Source organism: Cupressus sempervirens, chromosome 8 (genome assembly GCF_028749045.1).
Source record: "Cupressus sempervirens isolate cs-2001-9-10 chromosome 8, ASM2874904v1, whole genome shotgun sequence".
Lineage (NCBI taxonomy): Eukaryota > Viridiplantae > Streptophyta > Pinopsida > Cupressales > Cupressaceae > Cupressus > Cupressus sempervirens.
Window position 1 is genome coordinate 418874600 of NC_143125.1, and position 21960 is coordinate 418896559.

The window sequence follows — 21960 nt, forward strand, 5'->3', positions numbered from 1 at the left end:
ACCGCTTCTTCATGGAGTTGGGGACATAGTAGGTGTCAATTTTTTTCAATGCCTTCAATTCCTTCTCTCTCTACAAAATCCCTAACCGCATTGGCTGAGAGCTTCTTATCCCTGAAGAATTTGAAACCCTCGATAGGGATCTCGGTGACAGCCACGATCACCTCCTCCGTTATCCGAAAATTGATGCCATTCACCTTAACCCTGCCATCTTTCCAGGACCCCACCATACTGTTGGTCATAGGAGAAAATATTTCTCCATAATCAATCCCTTATTTCTGATAATATCCCTTCGCAACGAATCTTGCCTTGTACTTGTCAATCCTACCATCTAGACCATACTTCTTCTTAAACACCCATTTACATCTCATGGGCTTTCTTCTGTTAGGCAAAGGTACTAGATCCCAAGTTTTGTTCTTCTCCAAAGATCCCATTTCATCCTTCATGGCTGACAACTAGGAATCTGAATCTGGCATATTAATTGCTTCTTTAACAATCCTAGGCTCATCAACATTCATAAGCAAAGCATAGGCACAATTAACATTCAACATAGAATAAGTAAACCTCTTTGGTGAATAACCATACCTATTAGATTGCCGCCTCTCCCGAGTAGATCTCCTCACTTCCTATGGTGAAACTTCATGAAGTTTAACATGAGGTTCAAGATCATGTTCTTATTCACTTGTATGATCGCTCGAGCTTTCCTCATCTTCGTTCTCACTTGACTTTATTTGGAGTCTAAAATACCTCCCGTCTAGAAGCTAAAGGGATTTGAATTGCTTCCTTTCTCTTCTCAATCTTCTCTGGCTACTCTAGTGAGTTAGGTTTCATCTCACAAAAGATAACACTCCTATTGTGTTAAGGTTGTAGCTTCTATTGGATTGATTTTATCATGAGATACCTTGTTGATGGTAAATCATCTTTAAGATAAATATCTTATATATAATATATATTATATATGTAATATAATATAATAATATAATAACATATTACATATATGCTTAAAGATGAGTTATACATATGGTTATTTATATTATTAATATATATTAACTAATGATGATTAAATATAGAGACATGTCTCATCTCATATTTATGAGTCTTCAAATCTACATTTGGAAGACATCAATCACATTGGCAATGTTAGTACATTTGCAGAAAACAATCCATGTTACTCAACATGTTGTACAACACCTTTTCAATGAGAGGGTTCCACAATTTGTATCCCTTCACACCAATACTGTACCCGATGAAGATACACTTCACTACTTTGTTATCCAACTTCAGCCTACTCACTTCAAGTACATGAGCGTACGCCTCATAGCCGAAGACATGCAAATGTCTTAATGAGGGCTTCTTACCAGACCATGCTTCCATAGGTGTCTTGTCAATTAGCGTTGTCATAGGAGAACGGTTCAACAAGTAACACATTGTTTCTGCTTTGGCCCAAAACGTGTGTTCAAGACCAGCACTTCCCAACATGCTCCTTGCTCTCTCCATCAACGATTGGTTCATCCTTTCTGCTACTTCATTTTGTTGTGGAGTTTAAGGTGTCATCTTATGCCTCTTAATGCCATAATCTACACAAAATTTGTTAAAGTTTGCATTACAAAATTCACCACCGTTATCCATCCTTAAACATTTAATCTTTCTCGTAGTTTGGTTTTCAACAAGGTATTTAAATTCCTTAAAACAACTGAACACTTCTGATTTATTCTTCAAAAAATAAATGAATGTTCTTCTCGAATAATCATCAATAAACGATACATAATATTTTGAATTAGACAGAGAAGGAACATCCACATGACCAAATACATCAGAGTGAATATAGTTCAACAAACCAGAAGATTTTTGAGAACTGGAATAAAACTGAACACTATTTTGCTTTCCATAGATGCAATGTTCTCAAAAATCAAATTCAAGGTTACAATCAACCAACCCTTCAACCAAGTTTTTATTCTTCAAGGTTTTTAAACCTTTCTCGCCAATATGGCCAAAGCCTATAATGCCAGAGCATTGTTTTCTCTGCAGAAAGTTTAACTTCCACCGCATTTACACGATGAGTTGCCATATTAATTTTATCAAACTTGACAAAGACACTATTACAACATACAGGTTTCACATCTAACTTATACAGTGTTCCAATGTGTTCACCCTTAGCTAAAACAATAGAACCCCTAGTCATCTTACAACCACCATGGACAAATGTTACCTAAACTCTGACATCATTTAACTTGCTAACAGAAAGTAAGTTTTGAACCCAGTCAGGTATTTGAAGTACTCCATCAATTCCCTTTACTTTGTCATCAGGGAACTAAATCCTAACTCTTCCTCTGTCAACAATTTCCAGTGTGGAATCACTTGCCAAGAACACTTTTCCACCATTGTATGGTTCATATTTTGAGAACCATTCTTTGTGAAATGTCATGTGGAATGATACTCCCAAATCCACCAACCATATGTTGTCAAATGCAAGCATTACCAAGGCTGCTAAGAAGGCATCAGCATCACTTTGAGAAGACTCAGTGTTGGAAGTATATTTCTTCTTTTTCTTTTTCTCCTCCTTGCAATCCCTTCAAATATGACCTTTCTGCCCACAATTCCAACACTTCACCTTGGACTTCTTTCTAGGAGTGGCAAATCGCTCCTGAGACTATGACTTCGTGTCCTTCTTACTTTTGTCCTTAGATCTGCCTCATACAATCAGAGCTTCTTTCGCCACTTCAAAGGACTTCTTTCGCATCTCCTCTGACAGAAGTGCAAAAAAAACTACTTTGTCCATTTTCAACTTGGTAGTCGTACTTTCGATCGCCATTACCAAACGATCCCACGAATCAGGCAATGAGCATAACATTAGCATGCACCAATCTTCTTCATCAACGGACACACCAACAAATGTTAACTGTGCAATCACCATATTCAATGAGTTTAAGTGATCTGCCACACCTGTTCTTCCATCCATCTTCAAGGAGTACAATTTCTTCCTTAAGAAAAATCTTGTTTACCAAGGATTTTCCCTAATAAATATCTCCTAATTTTTTCCCCAATGAATGTGTTGTTTTCTCTTCATGGACATCAATAAAAGCAAGTCTGCAAGACTCAATCTTATTAATCCTCTGGCCTTTTGATCCGTTAGTTCCCTATCTTTATGTTTCATGCCTGAAGGCTTAATGCCAAACACAACAGTCCACAAATCTTGATCAACTAGCAAATCTTCTACTTTAATAAGTTTCCACAACTCAAAGTTGGTGCCATTGAACTTTTCAATGTCCACTTGTCCTGATGTACCCATCATCTCAATTTATAGACAGATAATTGCAAACTCCCACTGAAACCAAATTGGCACATAAACCCAAACCCTACCCGAGAAGGATAACACAACTGGTCAAGCTCTGATACCACTTGTTAGGCAAGCAATGGTGCGGAAACGCTTTCCGAATGCCAAATTACAAGGAAATAAGCAACACCAAATTTAAAACAGAGATGAGCAAGCAAATAAATTATCAAACATGTCAAACACAAGACATAGAGAAAACAAAGTTTAACATGAGAAACCCTTCCGAAAAAAAACCCACCACCACAAAACCTTGAGTAACTTTGTATTACAGTAACAAATTACATACAAAACTTTGATTTTTCACAGGGTCAAATTGCCCTCACAATCAACCTAGTTTTCATCCTTCAATAGGCAAAACCGTCTGTCACACACAATCACCCACGCAACTGACCGTACGCAGTTACGTGACTTCATCTCCATCAAGCATTCACCTCGCCAGATCCTTCACTAGTACTACCGTAATGGAAAAGTAATCTGTTGTTTTAATTTATGGTTCAATAAACTAATTTATTAACATAAAAAACATGAGTGGAATGTTGGAGTATTGAGAATTTATAATGGTCAATTTGCCCTTTTACTCTTTGTGATTCACATTGTTGATTGTACTAAGAAACTAGAAGCACAACTCAATTTCATAATGGAGTTTCCATTAGTCATATAGGCAAGCGTCAATTTTCTGCATTGTTTTGATTGTTCTTTAAATATCTGTTAAGATCTAAGTTAACAAATTGTCCATTGAAGTTTAAATTTCGTATACTCTTCTATGCTCCAGCACTTAAATCTGTATATCACCAATCTTCTACATAAATTCTGCTCCAAAATGCCCTTTCATTATGCTTCGATCTGCTCCAAAATGCCTGTCAATTTAATTTGCTTTAAAAATTGTCCATTACGCTTATAAACTGCCACATCCGTTCGAAACCGACCTAATTTACAAATCCAATTGCTGAATTAATAATGCTTCTTGAGGTATTATGAAGACTGTGACTGGAGAATTGGAGTCACACTCACAATGCAAGCATAGTATGGAAGACCAAAAAGAAGTGACATGGAATTCGCCTTGTACGAGTTTGACTACAAAATCTGATAAACTGTTGAAAAATTTGTAGTTAAAAAGTTAAGCATGGTCATCCATTGAAACAACTTTTTCCATAACATTGTCAAATACCAGCCACTGTAATGCCCAGTAACCAAAATCCAACCACATCTTGAATGAGGTCAATAGTATCCGTAGTTTCTTTGCACCTCTAATGGCCATGGCTCTCCAGAGGTTCTTTGCTTTCCATATAATTTGAAGGGTTTTCATAAATTCCCAACACTAATAAACTTGAATGGTACTTCTCCAATTTCCATCTAGCATTCCGGATGACCACCTTGTAAAAACAATAACTAACTAAAATTTAAAAACCATTGTGTATTGTTTTAAAAAAAAACTAGTTATTTTGGTCAAAGTGCATCTAAAATATTCTACAGACATCACTACCCTTCTTGTTTTAAATCACCCATATTGGCAATTAGACATTTTCTTATACAAGCGTGCTACCTACCTTTAGCTTCATTACTGCATCAATGATACGTATTAAAGTGTATCTAACATTAACTTGTTTGACATCCAAAATACATGGGTAATAACACTAATGCTCTCCTGCAAGAACCCATTTTATTTCAATCAATTAAAGCGCCAGCTAAGCAGCCTTGACTATTTTGTCCTGAAAAAAAAATCTACTCCTACAAACCTTGGCAAATGCTGCCAAAGGAAATGTATTTTATCTATAAGTGGAACCTTTTAATTCCATTCTAATATGACACATCAGGTCTGGATTTCCCTACTTAAACATGTGTAATTTCCTTATTTACACGTGTGATGGGGTGTTGGTAATCTCAGGTAGAGTAGATGAAAGACCGTGTAATCGAACTGTCTATAACTATTGATTATGTCTTTTGCACATATATCAAGCAGGGATTTTCAATTCTTTTAGTTTGCAAATTGTTGCCCTGATTTTTAATTTTAACAGAAACCTATTGTAGACGCAGAAACTAAGCAAATTGAACATCAATTCGAATATTTACAAGAACCTAGGAGTTGTTCCGACTCTCATATAGAATATATCAGTGATTAATAGATCCTATATAATGATTGACAGATCCAACTGTCTTTAATAATGTATGATATACAACGAGGAAAGACTAATGTAAAGTAAAAATAATAAAATCTACTAACAAAAATGATTCTCAAGTCAGAAAAGATACGTTATTAACGAGTACCAAAAATATAGAGATATCATGATAGTGGAATATTTAATTCTAGATTTTATATTTAAATGAAAATCAAGCAGAGTGTTCCATGAAACTAGTGCACAAGACAAGCAAGTGCAATGATTTCAAATGTCAAACAAAACATTATCTAAATGTCATATAAAATTTTAACCTAAACAAGAACTAATGTTAAGCTGAATCATTTTTTATTTGAAAATGATTCAGAAATCTTAAGCATTGCTTGAGCTACAGAATTAAGGGCAGCAACTAGGCTCATCTGCACTTTGACTTTTTGTTCTTCCAATTTAATCAATTTTTTAGCATTTTCTTCTTTTCTACTTAATCGCCTTTCCATCAGAGCATAGTATTTTTCATGACGTTTCATGTGGCCCTCTTCAGCAAGCTGTAATGTAGAAACAACTAGTTTGTTGTTTTGAAGAATTGTATCTTTCATGTCAGTTGTTTTCAGATTCACCTTTCGCTTTTTCCCTGAGTAGCCCTTTTCACTTTCATTATCAGTGTGTACTGACCCTTGACATGCTTCATTCATTGTATCAAATTCATCCATTGCAGAATTTTCATTTAGAATAGAGTTTTTCTCCCTCGATGTATAAGTGTTGTAAGAAGTATCATTAGTAATATTTTCAGAATCAATAACTCTATCAGTCCCAAATTTTGTCTCCATTGCATCCGTAAGTTCCTTTGAGAAATTTAATGGAAATCTTTTTTCTGCTCTCTGCATACAACAGGGACTACAACAACTTAAAAAAAACCCAATCACTAGAATATAAAGCATACAAACTAAATAACATCTCACTTCTAAAATTCACATAATTCTGTCTATTAGTCCCTAAATTTGTGCAACCAACATTTCAAATGCTCAGATAAATTACTTTACATGCTTTTAAAGAATATTGTTTTTCTCATATTAGATACAAAATCTGTCCTAAAATTACTAATTGCCAAATATCTCATTTCCCTAATAAACTAACCTACACTATTGCATCTAAATGTCCAAGAAAACCTGCACCAGAAGTAAAAGTTTCATGTTTCATGGGAGTCTGGGACCACTAATGCAAAAGAATACTATTGCTAAATGCATAAAATATACAGACAAACTTCCAAGCTATCCATAGGTTTTCTACATCCGAGTATTTTCATTTGCATCTGCTAGAATTGAGCATGACAAAAGAAAATTATATACAAAGCATCAGGAGTAAGTTAACATTTCAATAAAGCGATCACAGAAGAAATTTTCAGCGAATTGATTCTAGTCGGCCCTAATCTATCACTAAAATTAGATAATATGAAAGAATAATATCGGTAAAGATAATATAGGATTTGGTAAGAATCCTCCTGAATTTATCTAAGCAAGTGCTGCTAGGGACCCTAAACCAGGGCGCAGATCTTTTTGTGGATTGCAAATTTTAAATATCAGCATTTGGCTGTTTGAAAAGATTCAAGGAGTACATAAAAATTCCAGTTGCTTCTACTGTGATGTTTAAATTAAAGGTAGTCTGTTAAAGAATGGCTCCTGATATTTAAATTTTAAATTCCAGTTGCTTGAAAAAATTAATTAAGTAATGACATCTTGGAGGACAGAACAAGGAACTAATAAATTTATGGAGCAGAGAAAGTTAATTATAAATTTAATTATACTTCGAACGGAACATACAAGGAAGCTAAGAATTTTATGGATTGTTAATATTTGGGTTTCATCTATATCTATATACATATTTCATATTTTCTTTTTATTCTAATGATACTAAAAAATTCACAAAATTAAAATCAGAAATAGCAATGTGAAAATCTAATATCATTAATTGGCAGAGAATTCTATCAGATAATTAGCAGAGAATTCTATCAGAAAACTAACGAATAAAAAACCTGAGAACTTTGTGGGATTGTCAATACTGGGATCTAATCTAGTCCCAAATTCTAGCAGACCCATTTAAAGAATCCGCGCCTAATACATTCTCCCCGACAAAAGACCAAAATGCAAATGCAAAAGTCTCAAAAACTAAAAATATTTCACAGGGAAAGACAATGAAAAGAAAAACTGCAAATATTTCAGGCCCTGGTGTTTTCTGAAATAACAGTAGATTAATGAAAAAAATTAAAAATATTATTTGGGAAAGAGGGTACCTGTCTTTTTCACTGGGCTTCTTCTTTGAGTCTTTGTTTTTTGTTTGCAGCCTGCAGTCGGTCACAAATAAAAATAAATAAGAACTGTACTACTTTCTAAAAAAATTGGCAGGATTATTTCATTTTGGAATAGGTTGTTGACAAGTGACAGAATCTTTCCCTAAGTTAGTGGAGCTTTTTCCAACTGCACCTCATAAAGTAGGGGTTCCTATTTTCTAGTATTTTATAAGAAAACTTTCTGAATAAAACTTCACCTTCCAAAAATAATAAATCTTGACCGTTTTTAAGTATCATATTAACAGTTTTATAAAAAAATTAACACAAATTTTTGAAAGAGTCTACAGGGTATTAATTTATTATTGAATATTAATTTAAAATTATAAATTCACTGTTTTGTAAATTTGTAAGAATTAATAAATTACAATATTCAGCTATTCTGTCGGCACAAATTTTTAACCTGTCATATATGGTTCAAAAATGGGATAACGGCCAATATGACCATCAAATTCGAGGCCTGCTATATGGATTAGATTATATTTATAGCAACATATCTCTTAAAATGTGGGTGTTTGTTGTAAAGTGTCCCACAAAGAAGAGGATGCCACGGTAACTATCTCAAATGAAGAGTTATGTTGGAAATACCATGATCGCACATGTTATGAACAGCTCTCTGATATTATAGAAGAGCAATTTTAACAAATGACTGATCAATTAGATGTACCCACCAGGCAGTGATGCACACTGCATGCTATTAAGTCAAGCAGATGATCTACTCGGGAATTAGACCCTCGTTCCTTCCCATGACCGCACATCACATCTTGTTAAATTGCAAGTTTCTATTTAAAGCTTGCTTCACTTATGGGGTTTCTCGGCGCAAATTCTTTTGTTAGACCCCGAATATGAATTTGGTTGCAGTGAGGCAACGAACAGATGCTTGAAGGCTTTTGACAACTCTAATAGTTGATCCAGGAGACATGTTAAATAATCCAAATGTGATTACTGACTTTTCTGCCTTGGGTGACAGGAATAATTCGTTTTCTTTATATTATTCTTTTCATTTAAATAATCCAAATTACATGTCTTTAATCTAGCAAACCAGATTTTCTGCGGCTTTGGGTACCTCTACTGAAATTGAGGACATGATTAGTCTCCTATAGAAAACATATGTACCATTTTATTGACATCAGCTCCAGCTGCCATTATCTAGCAAAACGATTTTGTCCTACTTTGGGTACATCTGCTGTGAGGTACGATCAGTCTCCTATCGAAAACATATTTACCATTTTATTGGCATACACCGAACTCCATCCGGGCATTTTATTGATCCCTCTATATTTCATTATCCGCCTTATTTGTTGAACGTCAACCCACCTGCCCACTTCTGCATATATGTTTGATAGAAGAACATAAGGAGCAGCGTTTTTAGGATCTAGCTCAAAAAGGAGAGATGCAGTATATATTCCTAACCCTACATTCTTATGTGATCTACAAGCACCAAGCAAACACATCCACATGACCACCGGAGTTTTAATTGGCATTTTTATTATAAAGTTTAGAGCTTCCTCAAGATAGCCAGAGCGGCCGAAGAGGTCAACCATGCATACATGATGAGCTATTGTAGGCATAATGCAATAAGTGCCACTCATGCTACTGAAGTATTTAGAGCCCTCATCCACTAGACCTGCATGGCTGCATGCAAATAAAACACAAACAAAGCTTATATGGTTAGGGTACGTTCCAGAGGTTATCATTAGTTCAAAGAGTTTGAGGGCCTCTGTGGAGAAACCATTTTGTGCATATGCAGAGATCATTGCAGTCCACGAAATCACAGTTCTTTGAGACATGTCATTGAACAGTCTACGTGCTTTGCGTACGCTTCCACATTTTGCATACATGTCTAGCAGCGCATTTGAAACTGCAACCTCTGACAAATATCCACTTTTGGTTGTGCTTTGATGGATGTACATACCCTGTTCCAGATCTCCCATTTTGGCACAGGCTGGGAGGATACTAATAAAAGTAGTGGAGTTTGGCTTTACGCATGCCCTCTGCATTTGTTTAAAAATCTCCAAGGCATTTTCAACAAACCCATTTTGGGCATATCCTGCAATAATTGCAGTCCATGAGACCACATTTCGACTAGACATTGTGTCAAACAGTTCCCGTGCTTTCAGTATGCTTCCGCATTTTGAATACATGTCTATCAGGGCATTCACAACTACAGTATTTGACGTATATCCTCTTTCAATTATCCTCTCATGAATATCTATACCCTGTTCCAAAGCTCCCGTTTTGGTACAAACTGGGAGGAGGCTAGCAAAGGTTGTGGAATTTGGTTTTACACCTGCAAATTGCATTTGCTTGAAAATTTCCAATGCCTTTTTACCATCATCATTTTGTACATATCCTGTAATCATTGTAGTCCATGAGACCACATTTTTTTGAGGCATTTTGTCAAACAATTGACATGCCTTGTGCATGCTTCCACACTTTGCATACGTGTCTATCAGGGCACTTACAACTACGACATAAGACAAGAACCCACTCTTTATTATAATTTGATGGATATTCATAACTTGTTCCAAAGCTCCCATTTTGGCACAGGCAGGGAGGATGCTAGCAAAGGTAGCAGAGTTTGACTTTAGACCTGCCAATTGCATTTGCTGGAACATCTCCAAGGCTTTCTGAACAAGCTCATTTTGTGCGTACCCTGCAATCATGGTATTCCACGAAATCACACTTCTTTGGGGAATTTCGTCGAACAGTTCCCGTGAATGCTGAATACTTCCACATTTTGCATACATGTCTATCAGGGCATTTGCAACTACGTCATCTGATAAAAAATCCCTTTCCACTATGCTTCGATGAATGGCTATGCCCTGCTCCAAAGCTCTTATTTTGGCCAAGGCTGGGAGTATGCTGGAGAAAGTGAATGGATCAGGTTGGACACTTGTTGATTGCATTTTCTGAAACAGGATCCATGCCTCCTGAGGATACCCATGTCTTTGGTAAGCCGCAATTGCTACATTCCAGGAGAAGCTATCTCTTTCTTTCATCCCATCAAATACTCTGCGAGCATCAACCAAACTCCCACACTTGGCATACATATTGACAAGCGTGTTTTGGAAAAATGTATGGGTTGCAAATGAAAATATCCTGTGTGTGATGAGAGAGTGGAACTGATTTCCTTCTGAAAGCGTAATCTTGGCAATGCAGGTGAGCATTTCTCTGTCCAATGCTGAATTTCCTCACATAACAACCGGGGTTACAAACTCAAGTTATACCCAGCAATAAATGCACTTTTATTAATTAATTATAAATTTTTATATGAATGTTAATTTGTTAAAAAATACAAACAAATTAGTTATGCAGGTGCATTTTAACCCCTCTATAGTCAAAACCCAGCAATTAATTCCAGTGCCAAAAGACTTCCGTCTGGTAGAATCATGTCCAAAATAAGTGAGACAAGCTACTTTTAAGTGAGAAATATTACAAGCTGACTTTATGGAAAAATATCTCATTTTATAAATTCATGAATTTAAAGAGTTTCTAATGAATGGTTCATAAGGTACAAAAGATTTTGCAAATGGTGTTGCAAGTCATGTGAGCTTAAGCATGGAGGCATGAGTGACCTCCCATGTTTCACAAATGTGAGCATCACCTAGATCCAATGAGTGCTAAGTGTTCCATCTATTCTCATGAGAGATGGATTGTGTGAATCACTACTCATGAAACATGGGTTAGCGAGTTTGACTCAAAAACATCACCATTAAATCTTAACAGCAATATCACAATTTGACTTGTGGTGGAAAAATAAGTCCTATCTTATCAATTTTTATTTTAGAAAAGAAGTCTTAATATGTAATGTTTAAATTGAATATAAATATATCTAGTAGTAAAACTTGATTGTAAAGGTAAAAATAGATTTTATTGATTTATATTCATGATTATAATATAAATAAATTTTATTATCACATTTTTTTTGAAAGATTGATTCTATTATGAAATCAAATTGCTTGTATGTATTTATTCAATCTTTTTTAAATCTTATAAAATTAACTTTATTCTTATTCTTAAACTAAATGTACTTTTGTTTTATTACAAAAATTATCTAGTCATAGATTTGAATTTTTTTTATTCAAAATATATTCTATTAATTTTCTTATGTTAATCATTATAAGTCAATTTAATTCATGTTTGTGTTAATTTGTTTATTATTTTTCTATTTAAAGATAATGTATTTTTTTTCAGAATTATCGAGAAATGTTAGACTTTGAAAGATCATCTTTGCTATAGGGCATCAATCATGCATTATTTGCTTCTAATGTCATCTTAGGTACCATAGTTTCCATGTATGCTTGTTCCCTTTGATATTGTCAAAGCTTCAAAGTTGTTTTGCTAGAGATTTGACTAAGAAGGATACGACCCTCATAATTCAACATATTCCTAAGAGGTATTATGCCCCAAGTTTTCAATCAAGATATTAATCATCAAAAGACAATCAAACACCTTTTTTTTAGCAACAAGCCACACGGTAGAACTATATGCACAAGATGTCATAACAAGTGATGACATTTAGTTGACATGTTGGCAATTTGGCTAAGGGTAGTTGATAGAGTTGTCATTTATGACAACATATCCCTCATTTTGAGATAGCATAACTTAAGGATAAATTTGGTGTTGGCATATACGTAAGAAAATGATTATGTATAATGCAGAGCAACGAGAAATAGTTAGAGAGTTTTGTTTAGTGAGCTTCACTAGAAGAATATGAAGCTATGTGGCTTAGAGGAAGGTAGTACACACATTCAAGGCCATGGAAAGTAATATTAGTTTTTGGGTGAGTTATGGGCAGTTTACCATAGATAGGTTTGATAGGACTGAATAGGGTAAACAATAGATTATTGGCAATTTGGTTAAGGAATTATTTGCCAAAATTATTACTTGACAAGGTTGGGATGACATCCTAGATGTTAACCCACATGTAGAAGAACCCAATTTGAATATTTGATAACATGTGAGGTAGCACAAGGCCAATTGGACCAAAGATTTTGATATAAAAGACTTATCATTTTGTTTAGTGAAGTGTGACATTGTATTGTAATGATATAATATTTACATGTGCACTGTGTATGATTGGTATAGATGGGAAATTGATATCCATAGCATATCATAGCAGTTGTATGATTATTGTGTGAAGATGAACTACATTGACTAAATAAATATTGAAGATATCAATAGTAGTCAAAGGTCTTTTATATCTATATTATAGATAACTTGCACAGTTTGTATGCATGTTTGGGTAGTGGGTTCAGCTTTGTATTATGTATTATAATAACAACTCCTAACATGGTTGAGCCTTCTAAAAAGGACAAAAACACTATACATATGTAATAAACTCCTAACAAGGTCAATATCATTCACAAGATACATTTGATTAGTGGATCATTTTGTGGGTAGCATCCCCACTAGGATTTTCCCTTGGCCAAGGTTTCCCTAGTTAACAAATAATGGTGTTATGAGTTTAATTATGTTATGCTTGTGTTTACTTTTCAGTATGATCATCTATACAAGTTTAAATATTGTTAATGATATCCATAGTTGTGCCAAAGTTTGTGGAACACTAATTCAACTCCTCTCCCCCCCCCCGCACTCCCCTCCTTAGTATTCTCTATTTATAACAATTGGTATCAAATCATAGTTACTCATGGGAGGTCTAATAGCTTGAAAAAGATCACTATAGATTCAGAACACTTGTAGAAAATTTTTGAAGCAATTGTTGAGGAACTTGATACAATTACTGATGAAAGAAAGAAATTGGAGATCAAGCTTAGGGATACACAAGATTCCATTTAGAAATTGAAAGAACAAATTAAGAGCTCCAAAATGATATAGAAAGAGTTACATGGTCAAATCAAGGACTCTAAATCAACTTCAAATCTTAAAAAGGAAAATGAAATTATGAGACATGAACTTGAGATCACCTAGTTGAAGATGAGTTTGATATAAAGCTGATATAGACCTTAGGTCTGAGAATACAAATCTAAAATCACAACTTTCAAAGGTAAGATATGAACTTGAAGATTCAAGATTGACGTATTCAAAACTTGAGAAATATAATTGTGTGATAAAAGGAGAGCTTACAAAAACTAAACAACAAATTGAGAAGCTATATTCTCGCACTAAGAAACTTGAATCATGGCACAAAGGCATGTAGGAGACATGATAGGAAATAGATATTTTGAAGGTGAGTCATCCAAGCAATCAAAATTCATTAAAGAGCATAATGAGCAACAAGGTTCTAATCAAACTTTAGGTCAAATCAATCAAGTACCTAATCTGCCTAAGAAAGCTAGAGATCAAAAGAGTCAATTCAATGGAAGATGTTTTGTATGTATCGAACTTGGACACTTGAAGAATGATTGCATAGGTAAGTTTTCTAAACCATTTTCTTGTTATTGTTATAATTACTTATCTTATATTCATAGAGCTAGTGAATGTAAGAAACCTAGATTTGATAATGGAATGCATGAAAGGACTAATTATGCAACAAGTAGACCTTTGGGAGTAAACAACATACTAAAAATGGAGTTTTGTTATAAATGCAACAACTTTGGACATTTTGCTAGAGATTGCAGATTACACACTAATCAATTTGGACCTAGATATGGAAATAAAGTCATGACATGCTATAATTGCAAAAACTTAGGACATGCAACAAGATTTTGTAGATTCAATCGTTTTGTAAACAATATGAGAACATTCTATGTGAGATCATTGAACATGAGGTCACCCAATTCTAGAAGGAACATGAACATCAATACAAGAAGGAATGAGATTCTAAAGGGAAAGCAAGTAGAAAGAATTGATAAAACATTTGTTAGAGAAAGGGCGCTAGAAAACACTAAAGTATGGATTGAAAAGGCAAAAGAAACATCTAAGAATAAGATGGGAACAATACCAAGTATTGAACCCCCTGCATTAAATTGAACAATCATTTTAACAAGCTGAAATAAAGGAATATTACATCAGATAATCATCAGACCCCTAGATGGTGGAACTAAGTTCCATGCAATTAATGGTAGCTTGGAATGGATGTCCTAATACTATGGTTAAGACCAGAGAAAAATGTATTCACATATGTGAGGTCATGGAAGAATTATAGCTTAGTGGATTGAAGAATGACTTTTTGAATGTACACTCTTATGCATTTAATGAAGACCCATTTTTTTGTGAGGATTTAAGGATTAAAATCAAGTCATTTGGTCACCATTTGATAGATTAAGGAGAGAAGAGACTTAGTAAGAATGTTCAAAGGAGATTTAGAGCATTTGAAAGTGATTTGAAGAGATTTTCTTGAAAATCCCTAATTTATGAAGTAAAGGTATTTAACCAATCCACAAGGTTATTAATTATTTTGCATTTGGAATTGAACTATAGAAATAAAAACTACAATTTTTTGTGATGCGAGAGAAAGACCAAGGTATCATTTTAAGAAACATCCTTGCATGTCTTTGGGAGATGATCCTATGAGACCATTTTCTCAAATTTTAAATAGGATTTTAGACAAAGATATGAGTAAGGTTTACAATAATAATTTAATATTTAAGAAAGGGTATGAGAACTTAGAACAGTTGAACATAACAAAATACTAATTTTATGAGGAGTTTGATCAAGATGAATGATTTAGAACTATAATGCATTGAATATATGACATTATGTTTTGGGTTAGAGACATACCAGTCATAATAAAAAATCACTTAAATCACCTAGTGATTGGTTTAAGCAACAAGGGAAGTGTACCAATAAATGAGAAGAATGTAAAGAAACTGGTACAGTGGAATAGTAAATCATGTTTGAATGGTAGAGGAATAATGTTAAACAAGATCAAGCAAATTGATGTAAGGTTAATTAGAAATATTAATGGGTATAAAATGAATTATAGTTCAAGAGACAATGAAGTATTAGCTGGATTCATTCATGATGCACACAAAATGACTATAGAGAAGCAAAAAGTGAACATGTGAGATTCTTAAAGCAACAATTTATGGACAACATTAATAGGATAAAGAAGGACAAGTACATAGGATTTAGATTTGGATAATTGATAACCTATATTTTCTTTCATGTAATTAAGAGATTTCCTAGTATGCTAAACTATGAGTGGACCACTAATAAGTGAACAATGGAATTGGTCACATATTACTTCAAGAAGCAACCTATTGACATAAGTACATAGGATATTTCTAAGATGATAAAATCCTTTCAGTCCAAAATGAAGAAAAGGGTCAGAATTCCTAGTTTAATTGTTGAGAAGTACAAGGATGGGGTATATTTTATGGTAGAAATGGATTTTATATGTATGGAGGTTGTAGATCCTAGGAAACTTTTCATTGAACCTATGAGTTATGAGGTGACAAAGAAAATGTTGGATACTTATGCACAAGCTATTTTGAAAAGAAGAAAGATGAAGAATTCCCTAGATGGGGAACTTATGAAGAGAAGTATAGTGAAGTAAGAAATTAGTTATACATAAAATATATTAAGAGAAAAGTCGATAAAAATATTGATCAAAGGATCATAGACTCTGGCATGAAAAATGAGGAGTTTGTGGAAGCTAAGCAAACAACATTTGAGATGAAAGCTAGTGAATAATATAATATTATTTTTCTAAACCACTTGATATTGATGCTTCATCTAGCACTCCTACATCAGCTAGCACTTCACAAGTTTCACACCTACTATTATAGAAAAGTAGTCACTTGCAAAAGAAGAAGTGAAAATTACTCATGCACAACCCACACCTACAATGTTTATAAGGAGGTCTACTAGGACTTCACCATATGTTGTTAAGCCCATCGTGGCATAGACTAAGCTGCCAGTAATTTTGAAGACTGAGATCAAACAAGAGAAAGTGGAAGAATCACCTAAAATATCAAAGTGGGTAATGTAATTTGCATAGAGTCTAGGCCCTAAGAAGAAGCCTAGGATTGAGAAGAATCATAATGAGGAGAAGGATGTACAAGTTGAGACATAAAAAATGAGAGGGCAAATATGTATGCCCCAAGACCAACCAAAGCCAAGCAGTGAGAAGAAGAGGAAAAGTTGGAGGATAAAATTAGGAAGGATGGACATCGTGATCATTAAAGATGGAAATTTGGGATAGCTAAAAAAATATTATGATCTATATGATCCTAATCAAAAGAGACAACATGGAAATACAATTGCCAGATACATGATTTATTTTAAACACTATTTCATTGTTAGAATATTTAAAATAACTAAGAGGGGAGATGAATTAGTTATCCTTCGGTCTAGATGTATAAAATCAACTTTTAACAACTCCAACGAACTTAATCAAACTCATGAACAACATATCAAATAAAATTGTTCATTGCCATTCAACTTATTCACTCCATCTCAGCTTTATGTTTAGTATGTGTTAACTAGTAGAATAATATTACAGTTGATAATAAACTTCAAACTTAAAATAGTAAGTAGTAAAAACACATAACAAACATGCACACAAATGTTTGACACCAAGTTTTAATGTGGAAACCCAATGTGAGAAAAAACACCATGTAACATGCTACCACTATTTCATTCTTCTAAAGTGGGCTATGTTAGGAGCGAACCTTGCTAAAGGTTACAAAACACATTGTTGGGTGTGACCCTGTTAAAGGATTTAATTTGTTGGAAATATAAGATAGACAAGGTTACTAAGTCGGGGTGGGGGTGAATTAGGAACTAATAAAACTTATTCTTATTTCACCAATTAATCCTTCATGTGTATTCTAATCTAATTGCATGCATGAAAAACTAAAAACATTAAATACATTCATAACACTTTGACACACAGTATGTTGACCCAGAAAGCTTTCAAATAGAAAGTAAAACTAGGGTGGGGATGATACCCACAAGCTTTAGTACTATAGTATAAAGTTCGCCTGTTAAGGCTTACAACGATCGCTTCTAATGATCAGCCCTATTAGGAGCAATAAGGAGTACTAAGAACACCTTGTAAAAGGATTTATAAAACATACAATGAAGTATGCATTTGATAAAGAGATTTACAAAAGACTATTAAGTCTACCTTGTGAAAGGATTTAATTATTCCACCTATTAGGGTGAACCAATGGCTGATCTCTGATTTGCTAAATGAGATTCCTTTGTAGTGTAATGATCACCTTCTTGTGACAAATACATCTTTGTTGCTCCTTATACTACTTGTAGCCTTTTTTACTTCACACTTCTGCTCTTTATACTTTATACCATTCTTACTTACTTCCTTTTGGATGTGATACAATACATTACATATATACCTGTAATCATCTAAAAATGGTCATCTAGACTATTAGCCCCCTTCTCAGCATTTTGGCTAAATTAATTTAATCATTTACCTAGACCAAATTGCTAATAATCAATTTATTTGATTATAACCTATAGTTTGACAATGCTATCCTAAGTTCATTATTTGATTAAAAGAACATGTCCCCTTTTAATTAAATAAAAGACCCCATTCTTATAACCCACTTAAAGTGCACACATAAAGTCCTTTTTCTATTTTGCAATTAAAAGAAAAGGCTTTGTGACTTTTGTCTTATATGACAAGTCAACTTCTATTCTATTGGTTGATTTGTGTGTGCACATGGATCACTCCTATTTTCGAATTCCACCGTTGATCATCCACCATCTTCATCTTGATCTCCACCGTCCATACATCTTTAAAAGGGAGAGAGCTTTCCCCCTCAATCAATCCATCCTCATTTTGAATATTGTTATGCTGCAGGTTTTCTAACAGGTTTCTTTGGAGCTTTGTGGAGAACTTCTATTTCTTGTCTACATTCTCTCATACCATAGCATCTTAGCTTAGATTTCATTTTTACATGTAGCTTAATCTCACATAGCTTAATATTTGGTATTGTAACACTCTCATCCATGCTTAGAATAGCTGCATTTGACATTCTCATTCTAGCTTAATCTTCATTTGCATTGCATCCTTGAGGAACTCCTTGGGACATTTGCATTCTTGCATCTTGTCTTTGGAACCTCCCATTGCATGGTTTACTAGCAAGAAGAGTATCTCTAAGGCTCATCTGAGAGCTTTCTTATTCTTGAAATATACTCTCTTGCACTCCATGGATAGGGAGCTCTAAGCCGGCATCCAAGCATTCCAACTCATGGAATCGTTTGGATAGAAGGGTTTAGAGTGGGACACTTTCGAGTGTACATTTTTGGCGCCCACCGTGGGGCTTGAATCAAATTTTTAGCTCCATTTGCTTTCATTTCTTATCTCTAGTTTTTTTATAGCAGCATATTGGGTCTAATCAAATGCTTTTGTAGAATTATCACTTTGGTTTTAAGGCCAAGCCATAAGTAAATTGGTTTGAAGGCCAAAAACTTAGTTGGTTTAAAGATTTGATCATATCTTTTAAACCGCTTGGAGTTTGGTTTTGAAATTTTTTTTGCAGGTTGGATATATGCTCAAAATGTCTCAGTCCGATTTACAGGGCATTTGGACATGATTTTCGAGAGTTATGAGTTTTTCTTTGTTTTTCATAAAAAGTCGTTTCTGATCGCAAATCAGCGATTTTTTTTAAAAAACTTACATTTTCAGAAAGGTTTTTCAATTCTAATGGGGGTTCTTTCTTTGTGTTTTGAATTTTGAGATCGTATTAAGGATCAAAAACTCGATTTGATAAATTTGACCTGTTTTGACAAAATCAATCTCTAGGGAGAAAATGAAGAGATTTTTTAAAATTTCTTGCATTTTTGGAAAGCTCTCTGATTTTTGATAAGGGTCTCTTCTTTTCATTTTCATTTTTGGATACGAAATCATAGCAAACAAGTCCAATATTGTTGACTAGGTCAAAACCAAAGAGTAAAAATGAAAGCATTTGTGATTAACTTGCACTTTCTTTGCATGTTCTTGGTTGGAAGATAAATTAGATTTTTGAAGCAACTCACCACTTTTTATTGCAGATTTTTATGTTATTTCACACTAACTTTTTTTGCTAACAAGTTGTGATTTCAGGTTGCCATCCTTGTGAAAAAAATTGAAACATTGCATAAAAAGAACGCATGTCAAAGCTTCAAATGCACAAGGGCTACTAACGATTGTTTGCAGGGCTGCCCAAAGCATAAAAACCCAAATTTCTTGCTTTTTTGTTTTCATGTGTGACATTGAATAATTGTTCATTTTTCATAGGCACATAAAACTTGTGATTGGAGTCTTTTGGTAATAGGAGAGTATGCTCTTCACCCTTGTGGTGAATCAGAAATCTTGACTTGCCATTTGGTTTCAAAAGCAAGGGGTAACTAAATCTTCTTGGCGTGTTTGGGAGAAAATGATTGGAATAGGAGAGTATGCTCTTCACCCTTGTGGTGAACCAGAAATCTTGACTTCCAAAATTTGATCCACTTTGTGTAGTTAGAATCCTTTAGAGGGCCTGCTCTCGGACAACCTGAGAGGAACGACCCAAGTGGGAACAAGCCGATTACCTGGCTCTTCCAACCCACTATAAACTCAAGGCTATCAAGGACACAAAACCTTGGTAGACGTAGTGTTTATCTTCGTCTAGTGTGATCGCTTATGGGATTTCGACCATAGGGAGATCACTAGGCAAGAATGCTTAAGGTACTCTTGTGATCGCGAGATCAGTTACTCATCGCAAGGTGAGGTGTCCCATAATTGGGAGCAAGAGGAACACTATGAACGGAAGCCCGATCTAAAAACTCTAAGTTAGTAACTACCTTTTTTTTAGCCGCTCAACTTCTTGGTGCAAGGATTGATCCTAGTGGACTACCCGGATCACCCCAAGATTTACACTCACCATATGTGTTCCCTTGGTTATGCTTATGGCATTTCCATGACAAAGCCAATATCTCTTGTGGGCAACCACTTGGTGTGAGGCAAAGGAGCATCAAGCGTGGGCCAAGTTGTTGAGTAATGAACCATGACTTCTAGGTAGATATTGCTTGATGTGTTCTCGAATGTGGTATACTTGTGAAAATCTTTTGAACATACACATGACGATAATTCTAGGAAATTCTTTTGAGACGTCACATATGCTTGTATCATGCAAGGTTGCTTTGTCCCTTGCTTGATTGTTTGAAGACTACTCCATGTGTCACTATCTTGCTTGGAAAGAAATTTTTTTTGAACATCAAACTTGCTATGCTATCAACTATTGTCAAACTTTGTCAACCAAGTCAAAACATCAAATGCAAACATTTTCTTGTGTTGCTTGCTAAGGGGGGTTTCATCATTTGACTTTTCTTTTATATGTCTTTAGTGCTTGAACATGCTTAAAGTGACTCTTTGGTCTTAGTGCTCTTGGTCTTTTTTTTCTTCATGGTCTATGTGTGCTTGCTAGTCATCCTGTTGCTAAAATGGTTACCTTGATTTCTTGACTACACTCTTGGGTTGGGAAAGTTGTTCACTTGTCAGCCTGCTTGCTCTATTTATTTGGCTATTTGGGCATCTTGCCTAGCTATTGACTTGATTCATTCATGTCGTAAGTTTCTTGGACATATTGTTTGACAAGTCACTTTAATCTCTCTCTACTATCTTGGCAAGTGAACACTCTACCTCCTATAGTTTCAACATCAAGTTATCTTCTAGGCTATTTTATGCTTGGCTTTGCATCTATCACTATGGAATTAAAATCTTGTGCTACCAAACTTCAACCAAATCTAGATGATCATGATATCCTCCATGTCACTAAAGAGTTTCAAGATCTATATGCACAATACAAAGAACTAGAAGAGACAAATGATCTTTCTTACCTTCATTTCTCTAAGCGCATGACAAAAATGAAGTCTAAACTTGAGAAAAGGTTAGAGGAGAAGATTGCATCATTACATGAATCTTACTTAAGGTCTTTACATGCATATGAGTCACCTTCTTTGAGGTCATCCTCTTCTTCTAGGTCTACATGCTCTACTTCAAGACATCAAATGTCTTCATCTTCTAGATCTAAAGACCTCTTTAGAGAACAAGCAAGTGATACCTCCTTTGAGCCTATGCTAAAATTTCATGATGGACCTATCTTTGACCAAGATAATGATGAAGACATGAATGCATGCTATTCACTTGGGAAGCAACCAAAGGACTCTAGACATACTTTTGAAAGAAATTTTACTCCCTTGGAAGATTCTTATGATGACACTTTGCAAAAACTTCTTAGCAATAAGATCATCATGTTACCTAAGTCTAGCTCATATGG

General features: G+C 34.5%; 1 protein-coding gene across 2 annotated transcripts; it reads right to left on the minus strand.

The window, feature by feature from the left end:
• Window positions 1-5710: 5710 nt before the first annotated feature.
• On the minus strand, window positions 5711-11003 carry LOC149543024 (pentatricopeptide repeat-containing protein At5g39350-like). 2 transcript variants are annotated; one of them, XM_089797954.1, is made up of 3 exons: window positions 8458-11003; window positions 7733-7783; window positions 5711-6323 (listed from the first exon to the last, which is right to left on the minus strand). In XM_089797954.1, exon 1 carries the CDS (start codon window positions 10954-10956, stop codon window positions 8986-8988), a length of 1971 nt encoding a protein of 656 aa, XP_089654080.1. In that variant the 5' UTR covers window positions 10957-11003; the 3' UTR covers window positions 5711-6323; window positions 7733-7783; window positions 8458-8985. The 2 variants fall into 2 exon arrangements, with proteins under 2 accessions (XP_089654080.1, XP_089654081.1); XM_089797955.1 differs by lacking the exon at window positions 7733-7783 and having other exon boundaries at window positions 9519-11003.
• Between the last annotated feature and the right edge of the window lie 10957 nt (window positions 11004-21960).